The sequence below is a fragment of the Leopardus geoffroyi genome, chromosome E2 (assembly GCF_018350155.1).
Source record: "Leopardus geoffroyi isolate Oge1 chromosome E2, O.geoffroyi_Oge1_pat1.0, whole genome shotgun sequence".
NCBI lineage: Eukaryota > Metazoa > Chordata > Mammalia > Carnivora > Felidae > Leopardus > Leopardus geoffroyi.
In genome coordinates, this window is record NC_059335.1 from 43074801 (window position 1) to 43088135 (window position 13335).

The following is a 13335-nucleotide window of genomic DNA, read 5'->3' on the forward strand; positions in this document are numbered from 1 at the left end:
CAGTCTGTGACTGTGTGACAGATTGGGAACTGCCTGGGGAACCCCTGGTGGTCAGCATGGGCCAAGGCTCTGGACAAAGATTCTGTGCTTCATACCTTTTCCTGTTCGTTGACTGTGGGCAGGTCGTTTATCCACAGGTTTGGGTTTCAGCCTAGTGAAATGGGGGTAATGCCCTTGGACTAGGGTGCAGTGGGGCTCATTGAGGCAAACAGGGAGATCTGTGGCCCGCTAGGGCCAGCACCCAGTTCCACAGCCCTGTGTGAGCCTCCAGTGACTTCCCCCATCCTGCAGAACCTGAAAGCACAGAGAGAGGGCCAGCAGAGGAGGTAGAAAGCTTGGAGTGGGGGTGGCTTGACAAGGATGGCACCCAAAGGAGACAGACAGCCAGGCTTAGAGAGGGCAGTTTATTGTCTCAGAGGGCAGAGCTGAGGGACAGGGTGGCAGAGCTATTTCCCCTATGCCCCAAGGACACACTCTATCCTTCCCCTGGGCCATGGCTCTGCGGGTGACCCACAGAAGGGAGAGGAGGCTCACACTGCCCCAGGGGTTCTCAGGGAAGCACACAAAGTGACCACATGCTTCTCAGGCGTGTCAGTGGCTGTAAACATAGGGCTGAGGGGGCCTCCTTTTTTTTGGGGGGGGGGGGGGAGTTGGTCCAACCTTGGTAGGGGGAACAGGTGCCCAGCCCCTTTTCAGGCCCAAGAACCATCCCAGGGAGGGTCAGGAATACCGGCAGCCACTAGGACAATGTGCTATCCCCCAGGGCAGGCATGTGAGCTGTGGGCTTGGTCACAGCACACGCAGACACACACACTTGTGGGGAGCCTTGGGCCAGGGCGCTAGAAGATGGGGATGTAGTTGTCAATCTTGGCGCGGTGGCGCTGGGCAATGCACTCGGCAATCCATACGATGTTGCGACATTCTTGCTCCTTGAGCTTCACAAAAGCGTAGAAAACACCAAAGTGGAACTGGTTCAGGAAGGCCAACTTGTTCAGTTTCACCTATAGACAGAGGCAGGCATGGTGTGCAGGTGGCCGTGATGGCAGAGTCAGGCCTGGGCCACCAACCCCTCCCTATGACAGGCAGGTGAGCAACCCCTCACCTCATGCTCGAAGAATCGGTCTTCCAGGGTCTTGTCTCCGGGGTTGCTGCCTGCACCCTCAAAGAGCAGCTTATACTCCTGGCCCAGAAAAGGGATGGGAAGCATGAGCACAAGGGCACTGTTGGGTGTGGGGTGGGGATGCAGATGCCAGTATGCCCGCCCATCATCCTGTGGCCAGGGCACTCACCGGGTAGTAGTCGGCCACGTTCTTGACCTGCTCATAGTCATCAGCCCGAGCCAGCTGGGCCAGACCCTCTGGGTACAGTCTCCCGCAGTGTGGAAAGAGCTTGGCACGGTCCTCCTTGGAGAGCTCTGTGCCGAAGGAGTTGATGGTGATGATGAAGGCTCGTCGGTCGGCTTCAAACTGTGGGGCCAGTACACAGGCAAGGCGAGAGGGAGGGGGAAGGAGGCAGCAGCCAGTCAGCTGGCGGGGCTTCCCCCAGGCCCAGGCTACCAGGGACTAGTGGGCAGGAAGGTGGGCAAGCACTCACCTCCAGGATGGGACACATGGCATCGGCTGTGGTCCCGCCCAGTAGGGTGCAGAACTTGTAGAAGGACTCCAGGTAGGCCTGCGCAGAGCATGGGGCTCGCTCAACTCAGGCAGGGAGCTGGGGGATTTGCCAAGCCTTCTCACAGTTGCCTCTTTCCCTCCCCAGTCCCTTGCATGGTGAGTCCATACATCACACCCATCAATTGGCCAGGGCAGCCCCCATGTCAGAACCTTGGAAACATCTGCAAATTCCCACTATTAATCAGTTGGCCGGCTGCCTCACTGCACCCAGGAGCAATAGAGCAATTTCTGACCTACTGACGGCTTCATGGTGCAGTGCCCCCTACGTGCCCTTATGTCCTCATCCCGCAGAGGACCAGGCTCAGAGAGGGTGTCTGTCTGCCCCCAGCTGCTCTGCCTGCCTTTCCCCCAAACCTCCCCTCCTCAGCCTCAGAAAACTACATGTTGATGGGCTAGTGAAGGAAGGTTACTCCTGAGAGTTCATGGAAGTGGCCTAGACTGGGTGCCCTGGCCCCTCTTGGCACCCCACCTCACGGAACTCCTTCCATCCCCCAAGCAGCTCCCAGGCATCATGAAGCAGGAAGCAAATGTCAGCTCAGTTCCTGCTGAGGAATGGTTATTGCCTGCACAGACGTCAGCCCTGCAGTGCAATGGCTGGACACATGGGCTGTGGTGGGAACGAGCACTTCCTGCCCAGGCAAACTGGATCTTCTGGGCATGAGGAAAAGACAGGTCAGCCCAGTCCCTCGTTTCCTCCCAGCACTCACTCATAAAAGTGGCTAGGCACAGGCTTCCTTCCCCAAACCTCTCTGTGTCAAGAGAGGGGGGGATGGTCTTGTGGCCCCTCTGGGGAACTCCCTTCACTCAGATCCTCCTGAGTCCCTTCTGGTGGCATGGTCACAGGGACTCTGGCTCCACAGGCTAGAGATTATTCTTCAGAGTTGGGGCTGAGGGCCAGGAGGCCTGGAAAGCTTTCAGCACCAAGGTCTGATCTCCAAGGTTCAGAGACCTTTCTACCCACCACAAGCTGACTTGGGCCACAGGCTTTGCTCCCCCAAGGGAGGAGGTGAGATGAAACCCAGGAGTCCACGAGCACAGGCATAGCCTGGCCAGCAGCACTGGGCAAGCTGTGCTCAGAAGGCCTGTGGTGACCACTGAGGTCACAGGAAACAAAAGTCTAGAACAGGTCAGAGAGGAAGAAGCCTGGAAGGGGAGAGTGGACCCCAGCATAATACATCCCCAGGAATCAGAGGGCTTGGGTGGTAGAAACAGCTGCCAATCCTACCATGGCTCACTGGTAATTCAGTCCCTCTAGGACTGTCCCCAGCCACTTTCTTCCCCATGGCCAGGCCAAGTTCCCCATGGCCTGCCCAAATCTCAAGGCTTGACCCACTGGGGCCTGCAGTTCCAATCTGTGGGGAAGCCACCAGCCTTCACTGAGCTATACCAATCCCTGGAAAGGCTGACCCTAGGCTCAGAGGAGATGATGGGACAGGCTCAGACTCTCTTCTGGAAGTTAGGGCAGTTGAAGAAACTGGCAAGACCTCAAAGGCTCAGGTACCAAGGTTGCCTCCCCATCCCCACCCTGCCCCCTGGAGCCTGCTAGTCCATGGCTGCTGTACCAGCTGCCTACAGTTCCTGCCTGCCAGGCGGCTGAGGGTCCATCTAATCTCCCATCTGTGGCCACTGGGCTGGGGCACTGCCTGTCGAGCGGGCAGTCTTGGCATGGTGCCCTCAGCTTCGGATCAGTGTTTACGGAGCTGGTGTCCGGGCAGCCCTCGCCAGTGACTCCAGCTAGAACCAGTCAGGCCCGGTGAGGGTGTGGGTGAGGCTAGGGGGACAGCCGCACCCCTCACCCTGTCTCAGGGCAGGGAACCGGCAGCAGGCCAGTTGGGCGGGCAGGAGCACTCAGATCATGTGCGCATGCACATTCTCGGCTGATTGCCTGGCCTGCCTCCCTGTTAGCGGGGCAGATGAGAGCACGTGCTTTGCAAACAGGCTGAGCCAGGTGTGATCCCAGTGCTGCCGGAGTATAGCAAGTGGTTTCAGGCAACCCACCCTGCTTCTTTGAGCCCTTAGTTTTCTCATCTTACCAATTCAGATATTCATGCCTACCTAGCTCCTAGGGTGATCCTGACGATTAAAGAAGTTGACGGTCTTCCTACCTCTAGTCTCTCCCCTCTACTCCATGCTCCACACTGTAGCCAGAGGGGGCTTTCTGATGATACTCTGCCCTGTTGCAAACCTTTATTGGCTGATCCTGCCCACAGGATACAGTTCAAACTCTGGCCTGGCACTCCAGGCCCTCGGTGACTTCATCCTGTGTCTGCCTCTTTTTCCAGACCTGTCTCCTGCTGTCTATCTGGAACCTGCACTTCCATGGCAAGCTGCCTGTCACTTGGCCCATGCTCCATGCTTGCTTCTGCATGGGCTGTTCCCCTGCCCACACCACTGCAACAAATGCAGGCTCCTCACCTACTACTAGACCTCCCCTTGCACTCTGGCCCAGATTCCTGGAGGGAGACTGGAGGCCTAGCCTCTCAGGCTGCAGCTGAGTGTCAGCCACCTAGCTCCAACTCAGGCAGGAGAAGACACTCAGTGTAAAGATCTGATTGCCAGATGTTCTCAGGGTTAGGTCAGCAGGGCCCGTGACTTAGGTTATACTCAGTCCCCCTTCAGGGCCTGCCTACTGCTGATCCATGTTCCTGGCTGCAGCCCATCAGTACCTCACTGTGCCCAGAGCCTAGTCTGTCCCAAATGTCCTTCACTGGTCCCTGGCCGGCCCCCTTCCTTGGCTCCCAGCCCTGCTCCTAACCTCTTTGGGCCAGGGCAGTGCTGACCCAGGAATCCCAAGCTCACTCTGTCTCCAGGGGTCACCAACCTGTGCCATAGTCAGCGGTGAAGCAGAAAGTGGTTAAGGGATAAGGATGCTGTGACGTGGCACTGGCTCTAGGCCTAGGAACCTGAGAAGGATGTGGTGACCTGGCTACACCTGGCTGGCTCCCTCCCCCCATCATAACTAAGCACACTGTTGCCTCTGCTCAAATGCCTGTCCTTGCTGGCAACAGTCTAGGTGGGGTAAACCTGAAAGCTATGGCCTGGGTGGCGGCCCCGTGACCCTCCTGGATGCAGGGGGAGTGGCCATCCAGGAGCCAGCTCTGACAGGCCAAGCTGTGGGGCACCAGCCACTCCTGCTGATCTTATCAGGGCCTGCCGCAGGCGCCACGAGATGGAGAACCTGTTCCATGCAGCCTGCGCCCATCATGGGAGCCAGAAAGTGGCTAAGCCTGCGGATAAGGTTAAGCCTGCGGGATAGAAGCCTGGTGCAGCTGCGTCCTGTCCCAGCATCCCACATAAACCACGAGCCCACCATACCGTGGCCCCACCCCTGCCCACAGGCCAGCCCCCACCTCTGATGAGGGCACTACCTTGTAGAGTGTGTTCCGGATGATCTCGATGTTCATCTCATCAAGGTCCTGCTCTGAGATGCAGTCCTGGAAAAAGGCCGCTGGGAAAGAAAGACGTGGGGTTAGGGTGGGCGACTAGATTCAGCCTAGGCAAGAATCCTGCTGCTGTTTAACCACCCCTGCAGGCCATAGAGGGCCCCTGTCACAAGGCCCAGCTGGCCAGGGGTTGGGGGGCCTCCCAAACCAGCCTGGGCAATTGCCTTGCAAGTGGCAGAAGCAATACACTGGGCCATGTACACTGACCTGAGCTTCTCCTGCATCCTTGCTCCTAAAACTGATTTATAAAGGAGGCGGCCAGCCATAACATGATCTAATCGCCTCTGGGGCAGACCCAAGCTCAGACCATGCCAAAGACAGACTTGCATAAGAGGCCATGACATCCTCCTTTCTTGAGGGGCAGCTGTGGATTTGGGGCCTGATGCCCATGTATCTGTAACCCCCAGGGGGGGCCTGGGGCCCACATTTGGAAAACCAGCCTACTTCTTAAGGAATGAGCTGAGTGGGCCTGGACCAGGGACCCAGAGGGCCACTGTCAGGCTGAAAGTAGAGGCCAGAACAGAATAGAGCTCCCTCCCCTGACAGGGGCCCACAGACTCTCTAGTCTGTCTCTTCTTTAAAGATGGAGAAACTAGGGGGAGAGAGGGAGCAAAAAAATAAAATAAAATAAAATAAAATAAAATAAAATAAAATAAAATAAAATAAAATAAAAATGGAGAAACTGAGAAACCACAAATAGCCCAGAACTAGCTCAGAGTTACTGGAAGAGTCTATGGCAGATAGGCCTAGCAAGTAGGGCTCAGAACTCTTAGTACAGGAACAAGTGCAACTTAGAACCCAGTGTTTAACCCTGGAGGCTTCCTGGAGGTGGTGCTCTGGGGACAAAGATTGTGGCTACGAGGGCACTAGCTGGTGACAGCCTTAGTGCCTTCTCCCCAGCCTCCAAGATAGGCAGGAGCCAGCACTGCCTAGGTGGGGCCCTGCAGGAAGCTCCCAGTTCCCCTTCCTCTCTTGGCCTCTGACACGAACCCTGCATCCTGCCGGACACTGCCTGACCTGGCCCCTGGGACCTGTTCTGTGGAGGCAAGTGAAGCTATTTGCTTCCCTCCTCTGCCTCACAGGCAGCCAGCCACTCTGGCCCAGCTTGGGGCCACAGTGTGTTCAAGTCCCAAGACTCTGAGGGACCTGGGCCTCTCCCCACTCCATGAGCTCAGCCTATCTCTGCATTCTGCGAAATTGGCCAGTTTCACAAAGTTACATGGTCTGAATCAGGCCCTGGTGGTAGTCTGCCTAGCCCAGCAAAAGCAACAGGAAAGGAACTGAAGGTAGGGCAACAGAATGGGAGGGAAGTTAAGGGAAACATAAAGGTAAGCAGCAGGGGGCAAGCCTTCCTTTATGGCTCAGTATCACCCCCCCACCACCCAGGGGTCCACAAACCCCACACTTGGAGGCGGTGTCCACCTCCTCCCCCCTCCACCCCAGTGGCTCACCCAGGGGCGTGTCCACCAGAATGGCATTGTAGAGCTCGGCAGGTGTCTGCGCAATGTTCACAGCCTCCATCTGCTCAAAGCTGCCTAGTGGGTGGCACTTGGGCACAAGTTCGGCGATAGACCGCTGGTGCAACGTGCCCGTGATAAGCAGGATTACGTTGTCAATCATGTAGCTGTAACTGCGGGAGGCACACAACAGCAGGGGGTTTGGAAGTCCTGGCCCAGCACGGTGACCCTGCCCCCACCCTGCACAGGCCACCCTCAACAAAGAGCACCACCTCAATGGTGCTGCTGACCAGCACCACTGGTTCACCTCCCTGCCCGGTTGCAGCCCTACTCCAGCACCAGGAGTCTGAGACATACACGGCCCCTCCCTTGGGAGTGTGGCACAGATTCACGCCCCTCGAGTGTTTGGGAAGAGGTAACTACCCCACGGTGTGAACAGAGTTCTGGCAGGGAACACAGAAGGAGGTGCAAGGCCAGCCTGGGGATGAAAAAACTGGGAGATGTAATTGTGTTCTGGGAAGAGGGAACAGTGTGTGCAAAGGCCTGGAGGCATTCACCGAGTGCCTGCCGCATTCAAGGAACTGAGCACAGTTCAGGGTTGGCAGAAGGAGGGAACCAGGGCAGTGCTCCTAGCTGGCTGGGGCCTGGTCGCTGGTCCTGCAGGCCAGGCTGAGGGTCCTGACTGCATTTTGAGCACTAGAGATCCGTGAGCAGGATGTAAGCAGGGAGTATTACAGTCCTGTTAGAGACATTCTGGCTGCTGGGTGGGGATGCGGGGAGGGAGAGATGGCAAGGGGAGGAAAGGCTGAAGAGTAGGGTGGGGAGAAGCCAGAGAAAAAGGGAAAGCCAGAAAGGAGCTAGCGGGAGGGCCCCTCTAGAGTAAGGCCCCAGGTCAGGCAGAGATGGAGCAGGTAGATAGCTGCCCTGCACAGTTCCACTCCAAAGGCAGAGCACCGCCTCCTCCTTCAGCCGGAGGCCTAGGCCAGGTATCCGCGCAGGAGGCCTAAAGGGGACCCAGAGGCCTGGATAGGGAGGCTAGGCTCAAGTTGTCCTAGGCCTAAGCTCCTCGGCTCTCCGCTCTGGATAGCACATGGGCAGCAGAGGGGGCTGTGGAGCTGGGGAGGGTGGGGCTTCCCGGTTCAGACTTGGCAAGGGGCAGGGCAAGCTCTGCTTCCGAACTTTAAGACAATGGCACAAAGGAGCTGGGGCAGAGCTCTGTCTAGTCACCTACGTGGGAATGGGGTGAAGCCAGGGGTGGCGGGGGGGGGGGGGGGGGGCGGTGGTGAGGAAGGCCCCAGGCACAGTCAGGTGGCATTAACCACAACATTCCTCCAGCCTGTCACCAGTGATGAACTCAGGGTACACGAGTGGATGAGGCCTGTGGGGAGGGGCACCACTAAAGGGTCAGAGCTAAGGTGCAGGCTGCTGCCCTGAATGGGCACTTAGCACAGGACTTGCCCTAGTTTTTGGGTGGCCCACAACTAGGCCCCTCTCCTGGGAAAGTATTTTAAGCACCCAACGCTGAGGCTGTCCATGGAAGACCCCTGTGGGCAGTGGACCTAAATACCAAGGGAAGAAAGGGAAAGGGGTGGCCCAGGCCTCAACTCAGAGGGCCAGCTATTGGGGGAGCTCCCACAAGGCCCTCCAGGAAGGCGACAGGAAGAAAAAGCCACAGCTCCAGTCCTGACCTGACCCCCTACTCCCCCTGCTTGCTGCACGCTCCCCCAGCTCCCACCCAGCCCAGCGCCTTGCTGTGACCTCTGCTCTCCTGGGCTTGGGGCCAGGCAGCTGCCCTCTCTCCGCCCCCAAATCGGCTGGGTCAGTGACAGGATGTGCACTGAGAAGAGACAGGCCCTCCCCTTCTCAAACTGAGGGCTTCAGGCAGGGCCCATTGTAGCTGCAAGGCAAGAAGCCCAATGGCGAGCCTTCTGCCCCGAACCTGACAGAGCTGGCAGAGCAGAGGGACCTCAGAAAAAGCTCTTGGCCTCCAGCCAGAGCCTGCATCCCCTCCACCCTGGACAGCATCCCTTGTTCCCAATGCCTCCAGAATCTCACGTACCACAGGACCTATGCTACATGTCACTTCCTGCAGCCCTCTACCTGCACCCCAACCAGCCCCACTCCAGTCTTCCTGTTCTCTGAGACAGCCACAAAGACTCCTGTCCCCAGCCTGAGGATGCTCTTCTCCACTCTCACAACCTTGTGGACAGGGACAGGGAGAAGGGTACCCCTCTTAGGCCTATACTATCTGATTGACCCCGCGGCCACCAGCATCACCAAACCCAGTATCCAAGGAAGTAAGAGAGAGTATAGGCACTCGGCCCTGTCACACCATCAGGCAGATGACCTCCATGTCCCATTTCTAGGGTCCCCATGCCCTGGCACTGTACTCCCCATCTAGCTCTGTCTTTTCAGAGGTATCCCCACAAGCCAGTTTTCTTTCTCTAAATCTCCCCACTCCCTCTGCCCACAACCCAGGGTATTCGTTTATGTTGGGGATGGGGCTGGAGGCAGGGCTCAGGGGAGGCCCTGGTACTCCTCAGGGTCCTGGCCTGGACTTAGAGGAGAGCCCGTGGGAAGACTCTACCATCTGGCTTTTCTGTTGTCCCTCCAATGATGTGGAACAGGCCAGCTATGAGTCACTTTTCAGCCTTGACAGCAAATGTCGGGGCCAGTAGTAGTACCTCCTAGCTGCCCCCAGCCTCTCCTGCTAGAAGTCCAGTCTGCGTACCAAAGGAAATGCCGAGCCAGTTAAGGGCCACTTACGATCACATACTCCCAGCACCTTCCAGGGCCCCCTTCTAACCCAGTCTAGGCCAGCACTGGATAATCCTGTGCCAGACCCAGCTCTTCCTTCTCCCTGAGTCAACTACGAGGCTACTGCAGAAGCAGCCCCTGCTTTTCTCCCCAGCCCAATGAGAGCCCAAATCCTCTTTCCTGGGAGAAAGGAAGCAGGGCAGGCCTGGCAGAGATGGTGCTGGCTAGGCTGTTTGCTTCTCCCCCAAGGCCAAGGCCTTCAGCAGACAGGGACATCCTTCTCCTCCTCGCCTGGCTTGAGCAGCTGCCTCCCTGCCCCCAAAAAGCCACTCCACCAGTCCTCCCCTCATTTGGCCTCAACAGCAGAGAATGAGGTTCCAGCTGGTCAGCGTCTCCCTCCAGAGGAAGACAGCTGGGGAGTGGACAGGCGGCTGCCCGCCAGGCCAAAGAGGCCCTTGTGGGGTGGGAGTAGGGAGTCTGTATTCCTCTACCCAGAGGCCCTCCCTCACCCTGTGCCTTTAAGACTCAGCTTGGGCCCACAGAAGTCTCGGGTTGGGGTTTAGGAAGCCCCTTCTTCCAAGAAGTCTTCAGAGCCCCCAGCCAAGCCCCATTCTTCTGCTGTGCCCTTTGGCGCCACCTGCTGGAGAAGCATGGCTTGCTTCCACATTCTTGTCTAGGCGCCGGGGGCTGGCCTAGCACTGGTGAGGAGGCCAAGATGACTAGGTACCTCTGCCAGTCTGTCTATCCTACAGCTCCCAGCAGAGGCTGCTCATAACAGTATCTGTGCTTAATCACATCAGAGTCCTGCAAAGCCCTGCCTAGGGCAGAAAGGGAATAGAGATATTAAGCTATGGCCTCACATACAACTTGCCAAGCCTCAGTTTCTCAGTTTCTCAGTTTTAATCAGGATAACTAAAATGCAGCCCATAGCAGAGCTAGTAAGGCCCTGACCTTCTCATTAAAATCCTGCTCTTCCCCAGAAGCCTGATTGGGTCTTCCCACTTGACTTAAGCCTTCTAGGCCTTAAAGAGCTCCTGTGTGCTCTCCCTTAGTCAGTATCACTGCTGGCTCTCCTGCAAGGCAGGAGCCAGGTCTAGCCCATGACCCAGAAATCATGGCAAGCCTAGAGCCCCAGCCTGTATAGACTGTGCTATGACCCAAAAACAGTGGATGTAGAGAGAGAGGGCTAGAGGACCAGGATAAGGATAACCACCATGCCTCTGCAACCCATGGTACAAAAAGTTCTGGGGAGGGGCGCCTGGGTGGCTCAGTCGGTTGGGCGACCGACTTCGGCTCAGGTCATGATTTCACAGTCCGTGAGTTCGAGCCCCGCATCGGGCTCTGTGCTGACAGCTCAGAGCCTGGAGCCTGTTTCAGATTCTGTGTCTCCCTCTCTCTCTGACCCTCCCCTGTTCATGCTCTCTCTCTGTCTCAAAAATAAATAAATGTAAAAAAAATTAAAAAAAAAAAAAACCAAAAAGTTCTGGGGTGAATGGCAGGTATGTTAAAAGGCCTATGGGGCACTTGAGGCCATTGTCCTGGGACAAAGCTGCCATCCAGCTACCCACTCCAGGTTGGTGGCACTGGAGCCCCTGGTACATAAGAAAGACTGGACTTCACCTCTCCCAGATGATGCAGGTTACCAAGCCCAGGTTCTGCTAATGGGTACCAGGCTGCTGCACACTGGGGATGGCACCCAGGAAGGCTCATTCCTTTAAAGACAAGGGCCTTTGGGGCCCACCTGAAAATCCCCAGAGGCCAGACTCACCTCTCCCACACGCACCTCTCCCAACTTCCCTTTGAGAGCCTACTTTCCTATGGGAAGCCATCATGGAATGGCCTAGATCAAGATCTCCTCTCCAAAGCCAAAAAACCCTAATAGAGGCTCCATTCCAAGTCACACAGCACGTTAATGGCTACGTCTGGAAAAATCCTTGGTATAATGACATATTACATGTTATTGCCGTGAAATTGAACTGAATTATCTAAAAACTACATGATTGATGACAGCTTACTTCACAGACTCTCACTCACTCAAGGCCTGTTTCCTCCACACCAGGCAGTGCCACCCACTCTCCTGAGCAGTCTCTTTCACCCCACCTGATCCTTGAGTCCTCTTAATGCCAGGAAGCCTCCTGTGACCCTGGATCCATTTGTAGCAGCTGCCCACAGGCCTCTCCAGGAGCTGTCTACACCACCCCTGACACTCATCCCATTGCATTCATGCATCCCCCTCCCTCCTGGCATAGGGCCTGGCCCAGAGCTAATACTAGTTGTGTTGGCTGAAGGCTCGCTGGGATCAACAAAACCACCGGACACTGTCTTTCACCATGGGAGGGCAGAAAAGACCTTCATCAGCTTCTGTCTGCACACCTTTAGTGACAAGGAACCCATCACTTCCTGGGAAATCCTGTTCCAGCAATCCAAGGGCAGTTCTATGGGCAACTAAGAGGCTCTGAGGAACAGAGCTAAGTTGACCTTTTGTGGTAGTCCCAACCTCCAACCCAGCTGGGCCAGCTTTGTTTGTGGCCAGCAGTGATGGCACTGTTCCCTCAAGTATTCACACGCAGGATGGAGCCATTAGCTGACGCCTCCCCTACCTGGGGGAACCATGCTCTCCTCTCTAGTTACATTCCTCTGGACATCCCTGGGGTTTGAGGCTCAGGACATGTATGGTTCCCTCAGTCCAGAATCTCCCCTTCCCCAATTCTTCCTTAAACAGCTCCTCAGCCACATAGCCACCTCCTCAGAGAAGCCAGCTATGAGTTCCAGGCCCTGGCCCTGACGGAAGAGATTCCCTCTTTCTGCAACACTGCGGATGACCCAGAAAGGAGGAAGTGGAGGAGGTGGAGGGGAGGAGGAGGAGCAGGCAGAGAGGTAAGAGTTAAATGGCAGAGAAGAAGGAGACTGCTGGAGGGTGGGAGGGCTGTGGCTCCTGATTAGGCCTGCAGACCCTGCCGCACAAAGGTCAGTGGTGACCTTGGTCAGGTCCTTTGCGGTGGAGTGATGGGACAGTTGGGAGCAGACTGGAAGCTCAAAGGATGGGCAGGCGTGGGGGGCAGGGGTGAGAGAACACACAGTGAACGTAAAAGCGCAGGCCCTAGGAGACAGTTTTTTTGTTTTTTTTTTTTTTTTGTTTTTTTTTTTTTAACATTTATTTTTGAGACCAAGAGAGACAGAGCATGAACGGGGGAGGGTCAGAGAAAGGGAGACACAGAATCTGAAACAGGCTCCAGGCTCTGAGCTGTCAGCACAGAGCCCGACACGGGGCTCGAACTCACGGACCGCGAGATCATGACCTGAGTCAAAGTCGGCCACTTAACTGACTGAGCCACCCAGGCGCCCCCCTAGGAGAGAGTTTTAAACAGTGTGAGAGATTTGCGCTTGTTCAGTTGTTGATGGGAAGAATCTGAAAGGGACTGTGGCTGCACAGACAGCAGAATAGGTGAGTGGCCACTCAGGGTCCAGGGAGTCGGGTAAGAGAGCTCAGGACTCTGGCAGAAGGACCCAAGAGAAGGAACCTTTGCCATCAGATCAGGGTTGGGGACACAGATGCGGTGCTGGAAGGTGACTGGTTTCTACTGTCTCTGTGGAGGAGGAAGGTGGGCCATCTGCCCAGAGACAAGGCTGGGGGTGGGAGAGAGGTAGTATTTAAAATGGTGAAGTGGTCTTCCCAACCTTGGTGGGGGGGCTGCAGGGTGCTGGGTAGGGAGAACAAATGGCCGGCTGGGCAAAGACAAGCCGAGGCCAGCTGCACTGGTGAGCGTGCACGTCTGGCAGCAGGGATCACCGCTCAAGGCCGGCTTCCCCAGCTTCGCTCCAGGCTGTGGAGGTGGGGGAGGGTGCCTCCAGGCCGGAGGCTGCTGGGATTCCTCCAGGGCTGGGGGGCTGCCAGCCAGGGCGGGACTATAGGACAGGCGGCCAAGAGAGCTGCGGATGCTGGCAGAAAAGTACTCAAATGATGGACCAGGGAACCTCAGCTGGGGAGGGAGGAAAACGAAGACA

The 13335-nt window shown here is 56.6% G+C and overlaps 1 protein-coding gene across 1 annotated transcript in view; it reads right to left on the minus strand.

Moving 5' to 3' along the window:
- Positions 1-383: 383 nt before the first annotated feature.
- Positions 384-13335, minus strand: part of ATP6V0D1 (ATPase H+ transporting V0 subunit d1) — a 39757-nt gene continuing 26805 nt past the window's right edge. The window contains exons 3-8 of the mRNA XM_045443147.1: positions 6568-6746; positions 5042-5121; positions 1594-1671; positions 1290-1466; positions 1103-1180; positions 384-1001 (exon numbers count right to left, since the gene is read on the minus strand). Of these exons, the coding sequence (XP_045299103.1) occupies positions 840-1001; positions 1103-1180; positions 1290-1466; positions 1594-1671; positions 5042-5121; positions 6568-6746 (754 nt within the window). The 3' untranslated portion in view covers positions 384-839. The remainder of the gene's footprint in view (positions 1002-1102; positions 1181-1289; positions 1467-1593; positions 1672-5041; positions 5122-6567; positions 6747-13335) is intronic.